The sequence below is a fragment of the Mauremys mutica genome, chromosome 12 (assembly GCF_020497125.1).
Source record: "Mauremys mutica isolate MM-2020 ecotype Southern chromosome 12, ASM2049712v1, whole genome shotgun sequence".
NCBI lineage: Eukaryota > Metazoa > Chordata > Testudines > Geoemydidae > Mauremys > Mauremys mutica.
Genome location: NC_059083.1, coordinates 21,787,751 through 21,806,802, shown reverse-complemented (window position 1 = coordinate 21,806,802; position 19,052 = coordinate 21,787,751). Strand labels below are relative to the sequence as shown.

At 65.2% G+C, this 19,052-nt stretch overlaps 1 protein-coding gene across 2 annotated transcripts; it reads left to right on the top strand.

Moving 5' to 3' along the window:
• The first annotated feature begins 1,273 nt into the window (after positions 1–1,273).
• Positions 1,274–18,694, top strand: LOC123344923 (lymphocyte antigen 6 complex locus protein G6c-like). Of its 2 annotated transcripts, XM_044981426.1 has the most exons (4): positions 1,274–1,397; positions 12,854–12,925; positions 16,177–16,293; positions 17,346–18,694. In XM_044981426.1, the coding sequence occupies exons 1-4, from the start codon at positions 1,289–1,291 to the stop codon at positions 17,552–17,554; spliced, it is 507 nt and encodes a 168-aa protein (XP_044837361.1). In that variant the 5' UTR covers positions 1,274–1,288; the 3' UTR covers positions 17,555–18,694. The 2 variants fall into 2 exon arrangements, with proteins under 2 accessions (XP_044837361.1, XP_044837362.1); XM_044981427.1 differs by lacking the exon at positions 12,854–12,925.
• Positions 18,695–19,052: the final 358 nt, after the last annotated feature.

The window sequence follows — 19,052 nt, the reverse complement described above, 5'->3', positions numbered from 1 at the left end:
ACGTTGAGCTGTAAGCGAGAGCGCCGGGGGGGTCCCGTCTGAGGGGCCCCATCGGGGGGGGGGGGGGGGGGCTGGCCATGTCCCCGCTGAGTTCTCGGTTCCCAGGAGCTCTGGGGGGAGCGAACCCCGGGGAAGGGCCGGGACGCTGGGCCAAGGCCCCGGCTGGGGGAAGGGGAGTCGCCCCCGCTGGGAATCGGGTCCCGGGCGGCTGCCGGTGTCAGACAGACCCTGGGGTGTCCTGCCAGGCACCGACCGACGCCCCCCAGCTCCAGCCCCCCCACTCCCCCTCCCCCTCCCCCACCGACCGACCAACCCCAGCTCCAGCCCCCCCACTCCCCCTCCCCCTCCCCCCACCTACCCACCCCCAGCTCCAGCCACCCCCAGATCCCCCCACTCCCCATCCCCCCACCCACCTACCCACCCCCAGCTTCAGCCACTCCCTCTCCCCCTCCCCCTCCCCCTCCCCCTCCCCCACCGACCGACCAACCCCAGCTCCAGTCCCCCCACTCCCCCTCCCCCCACCTACCCACCCCCAGCTCCAGCCACACCCAGATCCCCCCACTCCCCATCCCCCCACCCACCTACCCACCCCCAGCTTCAGCCACTCCCTCTCCCCCTCCCCCTCCCCCTCCCCCACCGACCGACCAACCCCAGCTCCAGTCCCCCCACTCCCCCTCCCCCCACCTACCCACCCCCAGCTCCAGCCACCCCCAGATCCCCCCACTCCCCATCCCCCACCCACCTGCCCACCCCCTGCTCCAGCCACTCCCCCTCCCCCTCCCCCACTGACCGACCCCAGCTCCAGCCCCCCCCACCCCCACTCCCCCCACTCCCCACCCCCAGCTCCAGCCCCCCCAGATCCCCCCCTCCCCCTCCCCCCACCTACCCACCCCCAGCTCCAGCCGCCCCCAAATCCCCACACTCCCCATCCCCCCACCCACCTACCCACCCCCAGCTCCAGCCGCCCCCAGATCCCCCCACTCCCCACCCACCTGCCCAGCCTCAGCCCCGTCCACCCAGCCACCCCGATCCCAGCGCCCCGCTCCCCAAGCTCAGCCCATAGGAGGGAGCCACCTGTCCACTGGGTTTGTGGGGCCCCCACCCCAATGTCCCATTCCCCCCACAGCCCCATCCCCCCCCACAGCCCTGTTCCCCCCCCATAGCTCCATCCCATCCCCCCCACAGCCCCATTCTGCCCCAGTGCCCCATTGCCACCCATCCCACCCCCCCATGATGCCCCAGCCCCAGCCCCCCAGCTGCTGGGTTGGAACCCTCTTATTGTGGGGTTATGACATCAGCGCTGGAACGACCAATCAGAATCCTCCTCCCCCTCCCCATTCTCATTCCCTCACACCCCATCCAGCACTGGCCTAGGCGGGAGAACCCCCCTTCTCTGGGTACGTGGTGCCCCTCACTCCCGACCCGCAGCCCCCTGAGCCCCCCACCTCTGCCAGTGCCCCTCACTCCCGACCCGCAGCCCCCTGAGCTCCCCAGCCCTGCCGGTGCCCCTCACTCCCGACCCGCAGCCCCCTGAGCCCCCCAGCTCTGCCGGTGCCCCTCACTCCCGACCCGCAGCCCCTGCTAGCCCAGCCCTGCCCCCCTCAGCTCTGCCGGTGCCCCTCACTCCCGACCCGCAGCCCCCTGAGCTCCCCAGCCCTGCCGGTGCCCCTCACTCCCGACCCGCAGCCCCCTGAGCTCCCCAGCCCTGCCGGTGCCCCTCACTCCCGACCCGCAGCCCCCTGAGCTCCCCAGCCCTGCCGGTGCCCCTCACTCCCGACCCGCAGCCCCCTGAGCCCCCCAGCCCTGCCGGTGCCCCTCACTCCTGACCCGCAGCCCCCTGAGCCCCCCAGCCCTGCCGGTGCCCCTCACTCCCGAGCCGCAGCTGCTGCTAGCCCAGCCCTGGGCTCTCCCGCACCTCCCGCCAGCTCACAGAACTCGGGATAGAACCCAGGAGTCCTGGCGCCCAGCCCCCAGCTCCATTTGCTTTTCAAAGCACCAGACACATCGTCAGCTCATTAATGTGTTTATTGAGGTCGGGCTCCTCCTAAGGTCGCAGAGCTGGTTTGTTAGTGTAGGGTCTCCCGGGACTGTTGACATTGCGGTTTGTTATTGTAGGGTCTTTCTTGAGGGCCAGGCTTGCACAGGGGCCAGTTTCTTTTTGTAAGATCTCTTGAGGGTGCTGGAGACTGAGTGGGCCAATTTGTTCTGGCAGGTCACTCAGAGACTGGTTTGTTATTGTAGGGTCCCCCGGCGGCCGGTTTGTTATTGTACCAGAGGGGTAGCCGTGTTAGTCTGGATCTGTTAAAGCAGCAAAGAGTCCTGGGGCACCTGATAGAATAACAGACGTTTGGGAGCATGAGCTTTCGTGGGTGAATCCCCACTTCGTCGGATGCATGTCTTCGTTGGATGTTTGTTATCATAGGGTCTCTCGGGGCTGGTTGGTTATTGTAGGGTCTCTCAGGGAGTGGTAGGTTATTGTAGGGTCTCTCGGGCCCGGTTGGTTATTGTAGGGTCTCTTAGGGGATGGTTTGTTATTGTAGGGTCTCTCGGGGCCGGTTGGTTATTGTAGGGTTTCTGGGGGCTGGTTTGTTATTGTAGGGTCTCTCAGGGCCGGTTGGTTATCGTAGGGTCTCTCAGGGGATGGTTTGTTATTGTAGGATCTCTCAGGGGGTGGTAGGTTATTGTAGGGTCTCTCTGGGCCGGTTTGTTATTGTAGGGTTCCTCGGGGCCGGTTGGTTATTGTAGGGTCTCTCTGGGCCGGTTTGTTATCGTAGGGTCTCTCGGGCGCCGGTTGGTTATTGTAGGGTCTCTCAGTGGCTGGTTGGTTATCGTAGGGTCTCTTGGGGCCGGTTGGTTATCGTAGGGTCTCTTGGGGCCGGTTGGTTATCGTAGGGTCTCTCAGTGGCTGGTTGGTTATCGTAGGGTCTCTCGGGGCCGGTTGGTTATCGTAGGGTCTCTCGGGGGGCTGGTTTGTTATCGTAGGGTCTCTCGGGGGGCAGTAGGTTATCATTGGGTCTCTCGGGGCTGGTTGGTTATCGTAGGGTCTCTCAGCGGCTGGCTTGTTATTGTAGGGTCTCTCGGGGCTGGTCGGTTATCGTAGGGTCTCGGGGGGCCGGTTGGTTATCGTAGGGTCTCTGGGGGCCGGTTTGTTATCGTAGGGTCTCTGTGGAGGCTGGGTGCTGGGGGAGTCGTGGGGAGCGGGGGCGGGGGGCTCAGTGCAGGGCCCAGAGCGCCAGCGCCCCCAGCAGGCCAGCGTGGGGGGAGCGGAGGGGGCGGGGGGCGCGGCTCCAGGGCCAGCGGGCGGGCAGGGCGGGGGGCGCGTTGCAGAGGTCGGTGCCGTTGCAGCAGGTGCGGTTATAGGTGAAGCCGAAGAAGGGGTCCAGGAGCCCGGCGGCGTCGCAGGGGGTCCCAGGGGGGTGGCAGCCCAGAGTCGACAGCGAGAAGAGGGGGCCTGGGGGGAGACGAGCCTGTGTCGGGGGGGCGGACTCAGAACGACGCCAGCCCCCCCCCACCTCCAGCCCCCTGCCCCTCAGGCCTCAGCCCCCCAAAAACCTCCAGCCCCCCACCTCTGACCCCTGGTCCCAGCTCCCCCTGCCCCACCCCTCCCGGCCTCTGCCCCCCAGCCTCACAGTGCCAGCCCCCTGCCCCCCCGGCAATGAGCCCCCCACCTCCAGCCCCCCCCCCACCTCCAGCCCCCTGCCCCTCAGGCCTCAACCCCCCAAAAACCTCCAGCCCCCACCTCTGACCCCTGGTCCCAGCTCCCCCTGCCCCACCCCTCCCGGCCTCTGCCCCCCAGCCTCACATTGCCAGCCCCCTGCCCCCCCGGCAAAGAGCCCCCCACCTCCAGCCCCCCCCACCTCCAGCCCCCTGCCCCTCAGGCCTCAACCCCCAAAAACCTCCAGCCCCCCACCTCTGACCCCTGGTCCCAGCTCCCCCTGCCCCACCCCTCCCGGCCTCTGCCCCCCAGCCTCACATTGCCAGCCCCCTGCCCCCCCGGCAAAGAGCCCCCCACCTCCAGCCCCCCCCACCTCCAGCCCCCTGCCCCTCAGGCCTCAACCCCCAAAAACCTCCAGCCCCCCACCTCTGACCCCTGGTCCCAGCTCCCCCTGCCCCACACCTCCTGGCCTCTGCCCCCCAGCCTCACATTGCCAGCCCCCTGCCCCCCCAGCAATGAGCCCCCCACCTCCAGCCCCCCCAAGCGCCGCCTTCCTGCCCCTCAGGCCTCAACCCCCCCACCCCTCCAGCCCCCCACCTCTGACCCCTGGTCCCAGCTCCCCCTGCCCCACACCTCCTGGCCTCTGCCCCCCAGCCTCACATTGCCAGCCCCCTGCCCCCCCAGCAATGAGCCCCCCACCTCCAGCCCCCCCAACCCCAGCCTTCCTGCCCCCAGCCCCGGCTGCCTCGACACCTCCCCGCCCCCGAGGCCCAGCCCAGCGCCCCCCATGGGGACTCACCGAAGCTGGCGACGTGGCTCCAGCAGACGCCCCCGGGGGGGGCCGTGCACGTCCCCTGGCCCCACACGCAGCCCTCGTAGGGGTTCCCCACCTCGCACACACGGCACTGCAGGGCCCCCCCTGCCGAGAGACGGACACCCCGTCAGCCCCACCGGCACCCGCCCTGCCCCCCAGAGCTCCTCGCCCCCCCGCCCACCGTGGGGCCGGGTGGGAGCCGGCGCCCCCAGAGGGGACAGGCCCCTGCCCCATTCCCTGCCCCCAGAGCCCAGAGCCCCCCCGCCGTGGGGCCGGGTGGGAGTCGGCGGCCCCCAGAGGGGACAGGCCCCTGCCCCATTCCCTGCCCCCAGAGCCCAGAGCCCCCCCGCCGTGGGGCCGGGGGGAGCCAGCGCCCCCCAGAGGGGACTGGCCCCTGCCCCATTCCCCACCCCCCTGAGCCAGCCCGTCCCGCCCTGGGGCCGGGTGGCCCGTGCCCCTCGCAGGGGGTCCCAGCCGCACCGGTGGCCCAGCAGAGCAGGAAGGTGCCCGCCAGGAGCAGGGTCTGGCCCATGTCGCCGGCGGGTGGGCGGTCGAGGGCGCCGGACGCCTGCAGCCCCCTGAGCAATGGGGGGGGGGGTTGGGGGTCGGTCGCTGGGTCCCGGGCGAAGCAGGAGCCTGAAGTGGCCTCAGTCCAGCGCCGGCCGCTGCGTGTCTGGGCCGGGTCCCTCTGGACACGCCCGAGTTTACTCTGCGCTTATCGGCCGGACGCCGCCGGAGTGGGTGAAAGGTGGAAACTGGGAACGGGGCAGGGGCCTGTCCCCTCTGGGGGGCGCCGGCTCCCCCCGGCCCCAGGGCAGGGCCTGGCTGGTTCAGGGGGGCGGGAATGGGGCAGGGGCCTGTCCCCTCTGGGGGGCGCCGGAATGGGAATGGGGCCGGCCACATCTCCTTGATAGTCAGACCCACGGCTTCCAGGTGGGGGCAGGTCCAAACGAAACGGGGCGACTCCCCACCGGGGGGCGCTGCCTGGCTCGGAGCCGGCGTCCCTGAGCCGGCATCACGGGGCCAGTCCATGCCCCAACCCGGCCCCTTATTACTAACCTTGGCAAAAAAGCGGGAATGTGCTAATAAAGTTTGCGGCTGACAGGAAGCTGGGAGGTATTGGCTAACCCAGAGCAGGACCGGGGTATCCGACAGGAAGATCTGGGTGACCTTGTAAACTGGAGTAATAGTAATAGGATGAAATGTAATCGTAAAAAGCGCAAGGGCATGCATTTAGGATTAATAACACGATTTTTTGTTATAAGCTGGGGAGGCATCAGTTGGAAGTAACAGAGGAGGAGAAGGACCTCGGAGTATTGGTTGATCACAGGATGACTGTGAGACGCCAATGTGATATGGCCGTTAAAAAAGCTAATGCGGTTTTAGGATGCATCAGGCGAGGTATTTCCAGCAAAGATAAGGAGGTGTTAGTACCGTTATACAAGGCACTGGTGAGACCTCATCTGGAATAGTGTGTGCAGTTCTGGTCTCCCATGTTTAAGAAGGATGAATTCAAACTGGAACAGGTGCAGAGACGGGCTACTAGGATGATCCGAGGAATGGAAAACCTGTCTTATGAAAGCAGACACAAAGAGCTTGGCTTGTTTAGCCGAACCAAAAGAAGGTTGAGGGGGGATATGATTGCTCTGTATAAATATATCAGCGGGATAAATATCAGGGAGGGAGAGGAATTATTTAAGCTCAGTACCAGTGTGGACACAAGAACAAATGGATATAAACTGGACACTAGGAAGTTTAGACTTGAAATTAGACGAAGGTTTCTAACCATTAGAGGAGTGAAGTCCTGGAACAGCCTCCCAAGGGGAGCAGTGGGGGCAAAAGACATATCTGGCTTCAAGACTGAGCTTGATAAGTTTATGGAGGGGATGGGATGCTGGGATAGCCTGAGTTTGGCAATTGATTGGTGTTTGACTATTAGCAGTAAATAGGCCCAGTGGTCTGTGATGGGATGTTAGATGGGGTGGGATCTGAGTTACTGCAGAGAATTCTCTCCTGGGTGCTGGCGGGTGAGTCTTGCCCACATGCTCAGGGTTTAGCTGGTCGCCATATTTGGGGTCGGGAAGGAATTTTCCTCCAGGGCAGATTGGCAGAGGCCCTGGGGGGTTTTTCGCCTTCCTCTGCAGCATGGGACACGGGTCACTGGCTGGAGGATTCTCTGCAGCTTGAGGTCTTCAAACCGCAATTTGGGGACGTCAGTAGCTCAGACACAGGTTAGGGGTTTGATACAGGAGTGGGTGTGTGAGATTCTGTGGCCTGCGTTGTGCAGGAGGTCGGACTAGATGATCATAATGGTCCCTTCTGACCTTAAAGTCTATGAGTCTACGAGCCCCCCCCCTCCGGGGTCCCCCCTCCCCCCCCCGGGCTCCTCAGCCTCCCAAGTTCCCTTCGTCCCCCGATTCCTTGTGACCCCCCAGATCCCCGGCCGGGTTTCCTGCTGATTGGCCGATCCTGGGGGGGGGCTTCTTGTCTGATCTGAGCCGGGTCCCCGCCCCCCTGAGCCAGCCAGGCCCTGCCCTGGGGCCGGGTGGGAGCCGGCGCCCCCCAGAGGGGACTGGCCCCTGCCCCATTCCCGCCCCCCTGAGCCAGCCAGGCCCTGCCCTGGGGCCGGGTGGGAGCCGGCGCCCCCCAGAGGGGACTGGCCCCTGCCCCATTCCCGCCCCCCTGAGCCAGCCCGTCCCGCCCTGGGGCCGGGTGGCCCGTGCCCCTCGCAGGGGGTCCCAGCCGCACCGGTGGCCCAGCAGAGCAGGAAGGTGCCCGCCAGGAGCAGGGTCTGGCCCATGTCGCCGGCGGGTGGGCGGTCGAGGGCGCCGGACGCCTGCAGCCCCCTGAGCAATGGGGGGGGGGGTTGGGGGTCGGTCGCTGGGTCCCGGGCGAAGCAGGAGCCTGAAGTGGCCTCAGTCCAGCGCCGGCCGCTGCGTGTCTGGGCCGGGTCCCTCCGGACACGCCCGAGTTTGCTCTGCGCTTATCGGCCTGACGCCGCCGGAGTGGGTGAAAGGTAGAAACTGGGAACGGGGCAGGGGCCTGTCCCCTCTGGGGGGCGCCGGCTCCCCCCGGCCCCAGGGCAGGGACTGGCTGGTTCAGGGGGGCGGGAATGGGGCAGGGGCCTGTCCCCTCTGGGGGGCGCCGGCTCCCCCCGGCCCCAGGGCAGGGACTGGCTGGCTCGGGGGGGCAGGGAATGGGGCAGGGGCCTGTCCCCTCTGGGGGGCGCCGGCTCCCCCCGGCCCCAGGGCAGGGACTGGCTGGCTCAGGGGGGCAGGGAATGGGGCAGGGGCCTGTCCCCTCTAGGGGGCACCGGCTCCCCCCGGCCCCAGGGCAGGGACTGGCTGGCTCAGGGGGGTGGGGAACGGGGCAGGGGCCTGTCCCCTCTGGGGGGCGCCGGCTCCCCCCAGCCCCAGGGCAGGGACTGGCTGGCTCAGGGGGGCGGGAATGGGGCAGGGGCCTGTCCCCTCTGGGGGGCGCCGGCTCCCCCCCGGCCCCAGGGCCTGGCTGGCTCAGGGGGGCGGGGAATGGGGCAGGGGCCTGTCCCCTCTAGGGGGCGCCGGCTCCCCCCGGCCCCAGGGCAGGGACTGGATGGCTCATGGGGGGTGGGAATGGGGCAGGGGCCTGTCCCCTCTGGGGGGCGCTGGCTCCCCCCGGCCCCAGGGCAGGGACTGGCTGGCTCAGAGGGGCAGGGAATGGGGCAGGGGCCTGTCCCCTCTGGGGGGCACCGGCTCCCACCTGGCCCCAGGGCAGGGACTGGCTGGCTCAGGGGGGCGGGGAATGGGGCAGGGGCCTGTCCCCTCTGGGGGGCACCGGCTCCCACCTGGCCCCAGGGCGGGACTGGCTGGCTCGGGGGGGCGGGAATGGGGCAGGGGCCTGTCCCCTCTGGGGGGTGCCGGAATGGGAATGGGGCCGGCCACATCTCCTTGATAGTCAGACCCACGGCTTCCAGGCGGGGGAAGGTCCAAACGAAACGGGGCGACTCCCCACCGGGGGGCGCTGCCTGGCTCAGAGCCGGTGTCCCTGAGCTGGTGTCACGGGGCCAGTCCATGCCCCAACCCGGCCCCTTATTACTGACCTTGGCACAAAAAGTGGGAATGTGCTAATAAAGTTTGTGGCTGACACAAAGCTGGGAGGTATTGGCCAATACAGAGCAGGACCGGGATATCTCACAGGAAGATCTGGGTGACCTTGTAAACTGGAGTAATAGTAATAGGATGAAATGTAATAGTGAAAAGCGCAAGGTCGGGCATTTAGGAATTAATAACAAGAATTTTAGTTATAAGCTGGGGACACATCAGTTGGAAGTAACAGAGGAGGAGAAGGACCTCGGAGTATTGGTTGATCACAAGATGACTATGAGCCGCCAATGTGATATGGCCGTGAAAAAAGCTAATGCAGTTTTGGGATGCATCAGGCGAGGTATTTCCAGTAGAGATAAGGAGGTGCTAGTCCCGTTATACAAGGCGTTGGTGAGACCTCATCTGGAATCCTGGGTGCAGTTCTGGGCTCCCGTGTTTAAGAAGGATGAATTCAAACTGGAACAGGTTCAGAGACGGGCTACTAGGATGATCCGAGGAATGGAAACCCTGTCTTATGAAAGGAGACTGAAAGAGCTTGGCTTGTTTAGCCTAACCAAAAGGCTGCGGGGGGTATGATTGCTCTCTATAAATATATCAGAGGGATTAATATTAGGGAGGGAGAGGAATTATTTAAGCTTAGTACCAATGTGGACACAAGAACAAATGGATATAAACTGGACACTAGGAAGTTTAGACTTGAAATTAGACGAAGGTTTCTAACCATTGGAGGAGTGAAGTTCTGGAACAGCCTCCCAAGGGGAGCAGTGGGGGCAAAAGACATATCTGGCTTTAAGACTAAGCTTGGTAAGTTTATGGAAGGGATGGTATGATGGGATAGCCTAACTTTGGCAATTAATTTTGGCAATTGATCTTTGATTATCAGCAGGTAAGTATGCCCAGTGGTCTGGGATGGGATGTTAGCTGGGTTGGGATCTGAGTTACTACAGAGAATTCTTTCCTGGGTGCTGGCTGGTGAGTCTTGCCCACATGCTCAGGGTTTAACTGATCGCCATATTTGGGGTCGGGAAGGAATTTTCCTCCAGGGCAGATTGGCAGAAGCCCTGGGGGTTTTTCGCCTTCCTCTGCAGCGTGGGACACGGGTCACTTGCTGGAGGATTCTCTGCAGCTTGAGGTCTTCAAACCGCGATTTGGGGACGTCAATAACTCAGACATAGGTTAGGGGGTTGTTGCAGGAGTGGGTGGGTGAGATTCTGTGGCCTGCGTTGTGCGGGAGGTCAGACTAGATGATCATAAAGGTCCCTTCTGACCTTAAAGTCTATGAGTCTGGGAGCGCCCCCCCCTCCAGAGTCCCCCCTCCCCCCAACCCGGACTCCTCAGCCCCCCAAGTTCCCTTCGTCCCCCGATCCCTTGTGACCCCCCAGATCCCTGGCCGGGTTTCCAGCTGATTGGCCGATCCTGGGGGGGGCTTCTTGTCTGATCTGAGCCAGGTTCGGCCCCCACCCCGGACAGCAAGGGGGACACGCGCCACCGGCCTCTGGCCCTGGTCCCGGAGCAGCCGGATTCCTCTCGCCCCCACGGGGCAGCAGAGCCACGGAGAGAGGGAAACCGAGGCACAAATCGGCTCCATACAAAGAGGACAAAACATTCCAATGTCTGGATCCGGGTCCCCGCACCCCTGAGCCAGCCAGTCCTGCCCTGGGGCCGGGGGAGCCAGCGCCCCCCAGAGGGGCCAGGCCCCTGCCCCATTCCCACCTCCCTGAGCCAGCCAGTCCCTGCCCTGGGGCTGGGGGGGCCCGTGCCCCTCGCAGGGGGTCCCCAGCCGCACCGGTGGCCCAGCAGAGCAGGAAGGTGCCTGCCAGGAGCAGGGTCTGGCCCATGTCGCCGGCGGGTGGGCGGTCGAGGGCGCCGGACGCCTGCAGCCCCCTGAGCAATGGGGGGGGGGGTTGGGGGTCGGTCGCTGGGTCCCGGGCGAAGCAGGAGCCTGAAGTGGCCTCAGTCCAGCGCCGGCCGCTGCGTGTCTGGGCCGGGTCCCTCCGGACACGCCCGAGTTTGCTCTGCGCTTATCGGCCGGACGCCGCCGGAGTGGGTGAAAGGTGGAAACTGGGAATGGGGCAGGGGCCTGTCCCCTCTGGGGGGCACCGGAGCCAGCGCCGGGCTCGGAGCCAGCGTCCCTGAGCCAGCGTCCCGGGGCCAGTCCATGCCCCAACCCGGCCCCTGTCTCCTAGGAGGGCCCCCCCCCAGGTTCCCCCTCCCCCCATCCCGGGCTCCTCAGCCCCCCAAGTTCCCTTCGTCCCCTGATCCCTTGTGACCCCCCCAGATCCCCGGCCGGGTTTCCTGCTGATTGGCCGATCCTGGGGGGGGGCTTCTTGTCTGATCTGAGCCGGGTTCGGCCCCCACCCTGGACAGCCAGGGGGACACGCGCCGCCGGCCTCTGGCCCTGGTCCCGGAGCAGCCGGATCCCTCCCGCCCCCACGGGGCAGCAGTGCCACGGAGAGAGGGAAACTGAGGCACAAATCGGCTCCATACAAAGAGGATGAAACATCCAACGTCTGGATCCGGATCCCCGCCCCCCTGAGCCAGCCAGTCCCTGCCCTGGGGCCGGGGGGAGCTGGCGCCCCCTAGAGGGGACAGGCCCCTGCCCCATTCCCTGCCCCCCTGAGCCAGCCAGTCCCTGCCCTGGGGCCGGGGGGAGCTGGCGCCCCCTAGAGGGGACAGGCCCCTGCCCCATTCCCTGCCCCCCTGAGCCAGCCAGTCCCTGCCCTGGGGCCGGGGGGAGCTGGCGCCCCCTAGAGGGGACAGGCCCCTGCCCCATTCCCTGCCCCCCTGAGCCAGCCAGTCCCTGCCCTGGGGCCGGGGGGAGCTGGCGCCCCCTAGAGGGGACAGGCCCCTGCCCCATTCCCCGCCCCCCTGAGCCAGACAGTCCCTGCCCCTTGGCTGCAGCCCCCTTGCTGGGTGATTTCCCTCCCCTCCCCCGCAGGGCCGAGGCCTCCTACCAGCACCGGGAAATTTCACAAGCCGCCCCGGCCGCCTGAGCCTTAATAAGTGTCTCGGGACTGGAGAGCGTTGATGTGACTCAGCGACCCGTGGGCCGGGAGCCCGGACTCCTGGGTTCTCTCCCCGCCTCTGGGTGGGGAGCGGGGTCTAGTGGTTAGAGCGGGGGGGGCGGGAGCCAGGACTCCTGGGTTCTCTCCCCGGCTCTGGGGGGAGTCTAGTGGTTAGAGCAGGGGGGGCTGGGACCCAGGACTCCTGGGTTCTCTTCCCGGGTTTTCTGAGTCACTTTCCAACTCGCTTCTGACAACACAAATCAGTTCCTGCCCCTGGGGGAGGCTGGGGGTCCGGAGCCTGAATTCAGCCCTGTGAGCTGTGAGGGATCCAGAGCTCAGGAGCTTTTAGAGTCTCCACCAATTCCAACACTGGGCAAACCAAACAAAACCCTTACGCAGCATTTGTCACTGCTCAAGCAGAGCCCAGGACTGGGCTGGCAGGGGCTGCGGGTCGGGAGTGAGGGGCACCGGCAGAGCTGGGCTGGCAGGGGCTGCGGGTCGGGAGTGAGGGGCACCGGCAGGGCTGGCAGACAGGGGCTGCGGGTCGGGAGTGAGGGGCACTGGCAGAGCTGGGGGGAAGGGGCTGCAGGTCGGGAGTGAGGGGCACCGCAGGGCGGGCAGGGGGCTGTGGGTTGGGAGTAAGGGGCACCGCAGGGCAGGCAGGGGGCTGCGGGTCGGGAGTGAGGGGCACCACAGGGGGCTGCGTGTCGGGAGTGAGGGGCACCGGCAGGACGGGCAGGGAGTTGCAGGGGGGTTGGGGGAAGCAAGGGGCTGCGGGTCGGGAGTGAGGGGCACCGGCAGGGGGCTGCGGGTCGGGAGTGAGGGGCACCGCAGGGCTCGCAGGGGGCTGCGGGTCGGGAGTGAGGGGCACCGCAGGGCAGGCCGGGGGCTGCGGGTCGGGAGTGAGGGGCACCGGCAGGGGGCTGCGGGTCGGGAGTGAGGGGCACTGCAGGGCGGGCAGGGGGCTGCGGGTCGGGAGTGAGGGGCACCGCAGGGCGGGCAGGGGGCTGCGGGTCGGGAGTGAGGGGCACCGCAGGCTGGGTTGAGTTTCCCGCAGGCCGGGCCGGGGATACAATCACTGAGTCACCTGCTTTTCTCTGTGTCTGATTTTTCAATTCCCACATCTGGGCGGCTCCCTCCCCCGGGTCCTGCCCCCTGATTGGCTGCTGCTGGCCCCACCCAGGGATAAATACCCAGGCTGGGCCCCACCTGCCTTAGTTTCCCCAGCAGTGGCTGTTTGCACCTGCTGCTGTCGCCTGCCTGGCTCACCCCCCCCCCCCTCACTTGTCACTTTCAGCCCCCCTGAGCCCCGCCGGGATGAGCAACGTTCTGCTCCGGGCCGTGTCCCTGCTGCTCTGCTGCGCCCTGGGTGAGTGTCGGGGTCCTGGGGGGCAGCGGCTGCCGGGAGGGGGGAGAATCGGGCTGGGACCAGGGCCAGAGTCTGAGCTCCGTGACCCCGAGACCCCCGGGGACTTTGGGGTGGGTGCCCCCGAGTGCGGGAGGAGGGAACGTCGCGGGTCTGCCGAGGGCGTTTGTGCCCCAGGAAATCCTGAGTGAGGGACGCTGGGTCTGCAGGGCTGAACTGGGGACTGGCCTGAGTGACCTTGTGGCAATGGGGGGCCTGGGGGCCAGGACTCCTGGGTTCTCTCCCTGGCTGTGGGAGGGGAGGGGGGTGGGGTGTAGTGGTTAGAATGGGGGGGGGGACTCAGAGACAGGACTCCTGGGTTCTTTTCTAGGCCTGGGAGGGGAGTGGGGTCTAGTGGTTGGAGAGTGGGGCTGGGATCCAGGCAGGACTCCTGGGTTCTCTCCCTGGGTGTGGGAAGGGAGTGGAAGGTGTGGTGGGTTAGAGCAGGGTGGGGCTCGGAGCCAGGACTCCTGGGTTCTCTCCCTGGCTCTGGGAGGGGAGTGGGGGCTGGTGGTTAGAGCAGGGGGGGCTGGGAGCCAGGACTCCTGGGTTCTCTCCCTGAGTGTGGGAGGGGTGGAGGGTGTGGTGGGTTAGAGCAGAGCAGGGCTCGGAGCCAGGACTCCTGGGTTCCGTTCCTGGCTCTGGGAGGGGGGGCTGGGGGGTTAGAGCAGGGGGGCTGGGAGCCAGGACTCCTGGGTTCTCTCCCCAGCTCTGGATGGGGAGCGGGGGCTGGTGGTTAGAGCGGGGGGGCTCAGAGCCAGGACTCCTGGGTTCTCTCCCCAGCTCTGGGAGGGGAGTGAGGTCTAGTGGTTAGAGCAGAGGGGGCTGGGAGCCAGGACTCCTGGGTTCTCTCCCCAGCTCTGGGAAGGGAGTGGGGGCTGGTGGTTAGAGCAGGGGGGGCTGGGAGCCAGGACTCCTGGGTTCTCTCCCTGGGTGTGGGAGGGGTGGAGGGTGTGGTGGGTTAGAGCAGAGCAGGGCTCGGAGCCAGGACTCCTGGGTTCCGTTCCCAGCTCTGGGAGGGGGGGCTGGGGGGTTAGAGCAGAGGGGGCTGGGAGCCAGGACTCCTGGGGTCCTGGGGGGCAGCGGCTCGCTGGGGGTTCCCGGCTCGCTGGGTGTCTTTAGGCAAACGGGTCCCTGGCCCGTCTCCCTGCCCAGCCCAGAACTTGTGATTTGCTCGGGGGCTTCCAGCTCCTTGGGGTGAGGCTGCCCCCAACCCAGCTTCTGCCTGCGACTCCCAGCTCCCCCAGAGGTGGGGGGGACTCGAAACTGTCATTAATAAAACACAGTTTCAAGGGGGGGACCTTGAAGTTGCTTTTCTTGTTGCTTTTTTTGTCCTGAGGAGCAGACTGGGGGCTTCTCTCCCCTCTTGGAGAGGGGAACTTACCAGGGGAAATTTTTTTTAAGCTCCCTTCCCGGATGGGGAACCTTGAAACTGCTTTTTTTCCCCCTCCAAGTTTAAAGGGGGAAGAGAAAATCTGTGTGTACTTGTGTGTCGTGTTGGAAATGTTTCCCGTTGAAGGGGGCGGGGGCGGGGAGACTCCATTTAATTAACTTTTAATAAGCAGAGACTCTGGAATTGGTGTCAGTCCCTTGTGTGACGTGGGGAGGGCTCTGGTCCCACGAGGGTGGGGTGACGGCCTTGCTCATCCGCCCTGGGGTGCGCACCGGGGAGATCGGCGACGGCTGGTCTGTGGGTGTGGGGCGGGGCGGGGGGGCTGTGGAGCTGCACGACTGGTTTCAGGGCCGTGGGGGCGTCGAGTGGACGCTTGGAATGACTCAAAACCCTCTCGACTCGCTCCAGTGTCCCTGTGGCTGGCGCGCTCGAAACGCCCCACTAGAACGCTGACCTCGGGTAACCTCGGCGTCCTCCGCCCACTTCAGGGACTCTTCACATTCCTGTACGTTCCCTGGCATGCACGGGGCTGCGGCGAAGGCTTACATTCCTGAGGAGAGAACCCAGGAGTCCTGGCTCCCAACCCCCCGCTCCCCGCTCTAACCACTAGCCCCCACTCCCCTCCCAGAGCCAGGGAAAGAACCCAGGAGTCCTGACCTCCCCAGCTGGGTGCTGTGACCACTAGGCGATACTGCTTTCCCGTGATAGGCTAATGGTCAGGGTCAGGTGTTTAATCCACGCCCAGCGTGTGAAACCCCAAGCAGCAGGATTTGGGGCGTGTTCCCGGTCCCTGGTGGCTCGGAGGCGGCTGCGCACCGGGATTGCAGGGCACTTTCTGCGCTTCGCCCCAGAGGCAGCTGCATCTCTCTGCTGGAACTGGGGGGGGCAGCTGTGCTCTGCCCCAGAAGCAGCCGCATCTCTGCATAAGGTGCGCTCGGCTGTTGGGCAGCTTCCTACGTGTCCCAATCGCCAGGGCCGGGTAAGTCGCTCGAGTGAGTCAGGGCCTCTCGGAGGTTGGTTCCCCGCCCGCCCTGCCCCCCAGGCTCTCTCACACCCTGTGGGGTGTGTGCCCATGTGCAGGGTTTCGATGCCAGAGTCCTTCCCACCCCCTCGCAGTTTGCCAATCCAGCAAAGAAAACAGCCGCGGCAAACTGCACCCAGACACCTCGCTCCCATGGCTTAGCTTAGCGCGCTCTGGGGCGGTGATAAAAGTGAGGGGTGAAGAACCCAGGAGTCCTGGCTCCCAGCCCCCACTGCTCTAACCACTAGCCCCCACTCAGGGGCGGCTCTACGTTTTTGGCCGCCCCAAGCAGTCATGCCCGGGAGGCGCCCCCGAGCCGCAGGAGCAGCGGACCTCCCGCAGGCATGACTGCGGACGGTTCGCTGGTCCCGCGGCTCGGCTGGACCTCCTGCAGCTGCGGACGGTTCGCAGGTCCGGCGGCTCCGCTTGAGCTGCCGCAGGCATGCCTGCAGGAGGTCCAGCCGAGCCGTGGGACCAGCCAACCGTCCGCAGTCATGCCTGCGGGAGGTCCACTGGAGCCGTGGGACGAGCGCCCCCTCCGCAGTCATGCCTGCGGGAGGTCCGGTCGTCCCGGGGCTCCGGTGGACCTCCTGCAGGCATGACTGCGGCAGGTCCGCCGGCCCAGCCTGCCACCCCCCCGGGAAAGGGTCGCCCCACGCGCGTGCTTGCCGCGCTGGGGTCTAGAGCCGGCCCTGCCCCCACTCCCCTCCCAGAGCCGGAGGCGAGAACCCAGGAGTCCTGGCTCCCAGCCCCCTGCTTGGAGTGACTCTCTGCTGATTTACCTCCTGTCTTTCCGTGCAGCTCACGGCCTCATCTGCCGGGTCTGCGAGTTCCAGGTGGGCAGACTCTGCTTCCACTCCCGCAGCCCCTGCACGGCGCAGGGCCAGCAAGTCTGCGAGACCACCAAGGCCTACATTGGTGAGTCCCAGGGACCCCCAAGGGGGAGGAGCGGCGACGCACACCCGGCCTCTAGGGGGAGCTCTGGGCGGGGGGACGGACTTTATTCTACAGCAGCTGGATGCTGATGGAGACGAGGGACCAAGTGGATGAGTCCCTCGACTACGCACGGCCACACCTGTACGCGGGCGACGCCCATACGCCCAGGTCCGCTCCCGGTGGGGGGGGGGTTGCACTAGCCTTGGTTGCCTCTTAAGGGGAGTCTCTCCAAGGGGGGGGTCCCCAAGGACCTCACATGGGGGTGAGATCTGCAGAGACCTGCATCCAAATTCCTGCAAGACGAGAGGAACGCAAGATGCTGGCGAAATTAGGAGACGTCCATCGAGAACTAGAGTCCTGAGGTTGGAGAGCTCCCTCGGGAGGAGAAAGGGGGGGATCTCTCTCGAAATGGGGGTGCCCTGCAGATGGGGGCTGGAGAACAGGGGGGCATGTCCCAAGGAGGCTCCCTTCCCTCTTGAGAAGTTACCTAACGAATCCAGGGTTTGGCTCTGGAGGGAGCGGCTCGAGGGCAGCTCCAGCTGTCCAGAGAGGTCCCGTGGGGGTTGCTCCCCTCTCTGAGCAGGGCAGGGGGAGGAGATGGGGGTTAGAGGATGGTACTAGAGGTGTCTGCCTCAGGGACCCTCCTGCCCCGTCTCATGTGGCTTCCTGCTGCTGGGATCTGCCGGTGGAGATGTTTGGATTCTGTGTCAGTGGTGGATAAAGCTCCTATAACACATCCCGGCTGCTGCCCCTGCCCCTCCTGTGACTTGTCCCCTAGAGAATAACAACCTACTACTGCTAGGTAGTGCTAGATCTCGTCTCTAGATCAAAGGCCCAGAGGTCCAGGGTTCAAACCCTGCTGCTGATCCACCTTATGGGGGGTGGGGTCACTTTCCAAGAGCGACTGCAAGACCCTCCCACCTCCCCTTCCCCTGCCCAGAGCTGGGGCTAGAACCGGGATCCCCCCTCAAGCCAGGAATAGACCCTTGGCGTCCTGAACCCCGGCTCACGGCTGCCTTGGTCTCTCCCCGCAGGCAAGGTCCCGCTGTTCTCCAAGTACGGCTGCAGCCGGACCCACGAGACCTGCAACATGACGGAGCAGAAGGACGCCGTCTTCGAGGTCAGCTACAATCGGACCTGCTGCGAGAGCGACCTGTGCAACGCTGCTGGGCCCCCCCGGGCCGCCGGGCTCCCCCTGCTTTCTGGGCTGGGAGCCCTGCTGGGGTGGTGGCTGCTGAAATAGCCCCCGGCCCTAACCTCCACCCCCTCTCTGCTACACGCGTTTCCCTCCCGGGGCCGCCTCGCCACACGCGTCAGTAGCAGGCTCCACTCCACACCCTCAGTCGCCTTTTCTCTGGTCTTCTTCCACCAGGCCTGTCGCCTTCTCCCTGGTCTTCTCTCTCCCACAAGTAGCTGCCTCCTCTCCTTTCCCATGGCCTCTGTAGGCCCCCCACAGCCTAGGAAGGGGGCCAGGGAAACCCAGCTACTACAGGCAGGATTGCGGGGGGGATACCTCAGCACCCCCTGAATCTGCCACCTGCCTTCTGAAGGGTTTTGAGACACACACACCCAGAATCTAATCTCATCTTCTGGCCTGTGTCTCGAAGGGGTGAAGTGATGACCGACCCTGAGCTAAAACAAGAGACGTTTGCTATTTTAGACACAACACTGGAGGAGGGGAGGGGTCTTCTCCCTGGAAGCCGCTGCAAACCCAACTCAGGACAGGTCTGAATACCCCATCGTCCCACGGGCAGGAGACCATCCTCAGCTTTTCCACAGAGGCTGGCGGGACAAAACCCTGAGGTCCTATGGTTGAGCTGGAGGCAGCTGTACCCCCAAATCTCCCTTGCTCACCCCCAGTTCTCCTGAAGGCAAGTCCCCAAGCTCAGAAGCTCCTTACCCCCACCCCCACCCCCAGTGGAGAACAAAGGTCCCGGATCTTTGTCCCAGACATCAGACAGTGGGTTGGTTTGGGGTCTTCTGTGGTATCTCAAGACCTGGGGGAAGCTGATGGATAATTGAGTCCTTTAGGCCTGAGCAGAGGATGAAACTGGATCCTAGGAGGCCCACACCACTTGTTCCTGTTGGGAACAGCTGCTCGAAATCTCCAGCGGAGACCAGGTGGCCTTCGCATCATCACTTGTGAGCGCTCCCGGGGCATGCCGGGGAGATGGCAAAGCTGGGGAAGGCTAAAGGTTGGCTACAGAGGCATTAACCCACCGGCTCCTTTCTGGTGTGTCCGTTATACCCATCCGCGCGTCTCCGTGACCGAACCAGCTCGCTAGGGTGTCTGTTCAGAAAGCGTCGCTTCCCTCGAGAGGTCTGGGTGGTTTTTTAATACTTTGTATGTACAGTGAATGGATTAATTAAAACAAAAACGTGGCTTCCTGGTCTCGGAGTTGTCTTCTCGGTGGCTGTGGTCACTCGCCCAGAGACATCACAGCTCTTGGAAGAGCTCCGAGAATGGCTCAAGAGCTGGAGAACTCCTTAGGGTAATACAGATAATTAACAGGGCCTCCGTCACGGACCGGGGCCAGGCTCTGTGCAAACACACGACAAGACGGACTCTTTCCCCAAGAAGCTCAGATACAGGCAGGGGAGCACAGGGCGGCCGTGCTGGTCACCGTTACAGAGCGTGGTATCAGCACGGGCCGGGGTGGTTGGGGCGATGGGCTCCTCGGAGGTGAGGGGAGACAGGTCGGCCGGGAATGGTCCGTGCCGCCGTTGGGCGTGAGGACAAG

What these genes read in the sequence shown, in the direction of transcription:
- LOC123344923 (XM_044981426.1), top strand. Translation starts at nt 1,289, where the DNA reads ATGACATCAGCGCTGGAACGACCAATCAGAATCCTCCTCCCCCTCCCC. An exon ending in GCTGCTCTGCTGCGCCCTGG is followed by an intron (nt 12,926 to 16,176) that starts GTGAGTGTCGGG and finishes CTTTCCGTGCAG; the next exon opens with CTCACGGCCTCATCTGCCGG. An exon ending in GACCACCAAGGCCTACATTG is followed by an intron (nt 16,294 to 17,345) that starts GTGAGTCCCAGG and finishes CTCTCCCCGCAG; the next exon opens with GCAAGGTCCCGCTGTTCTCC.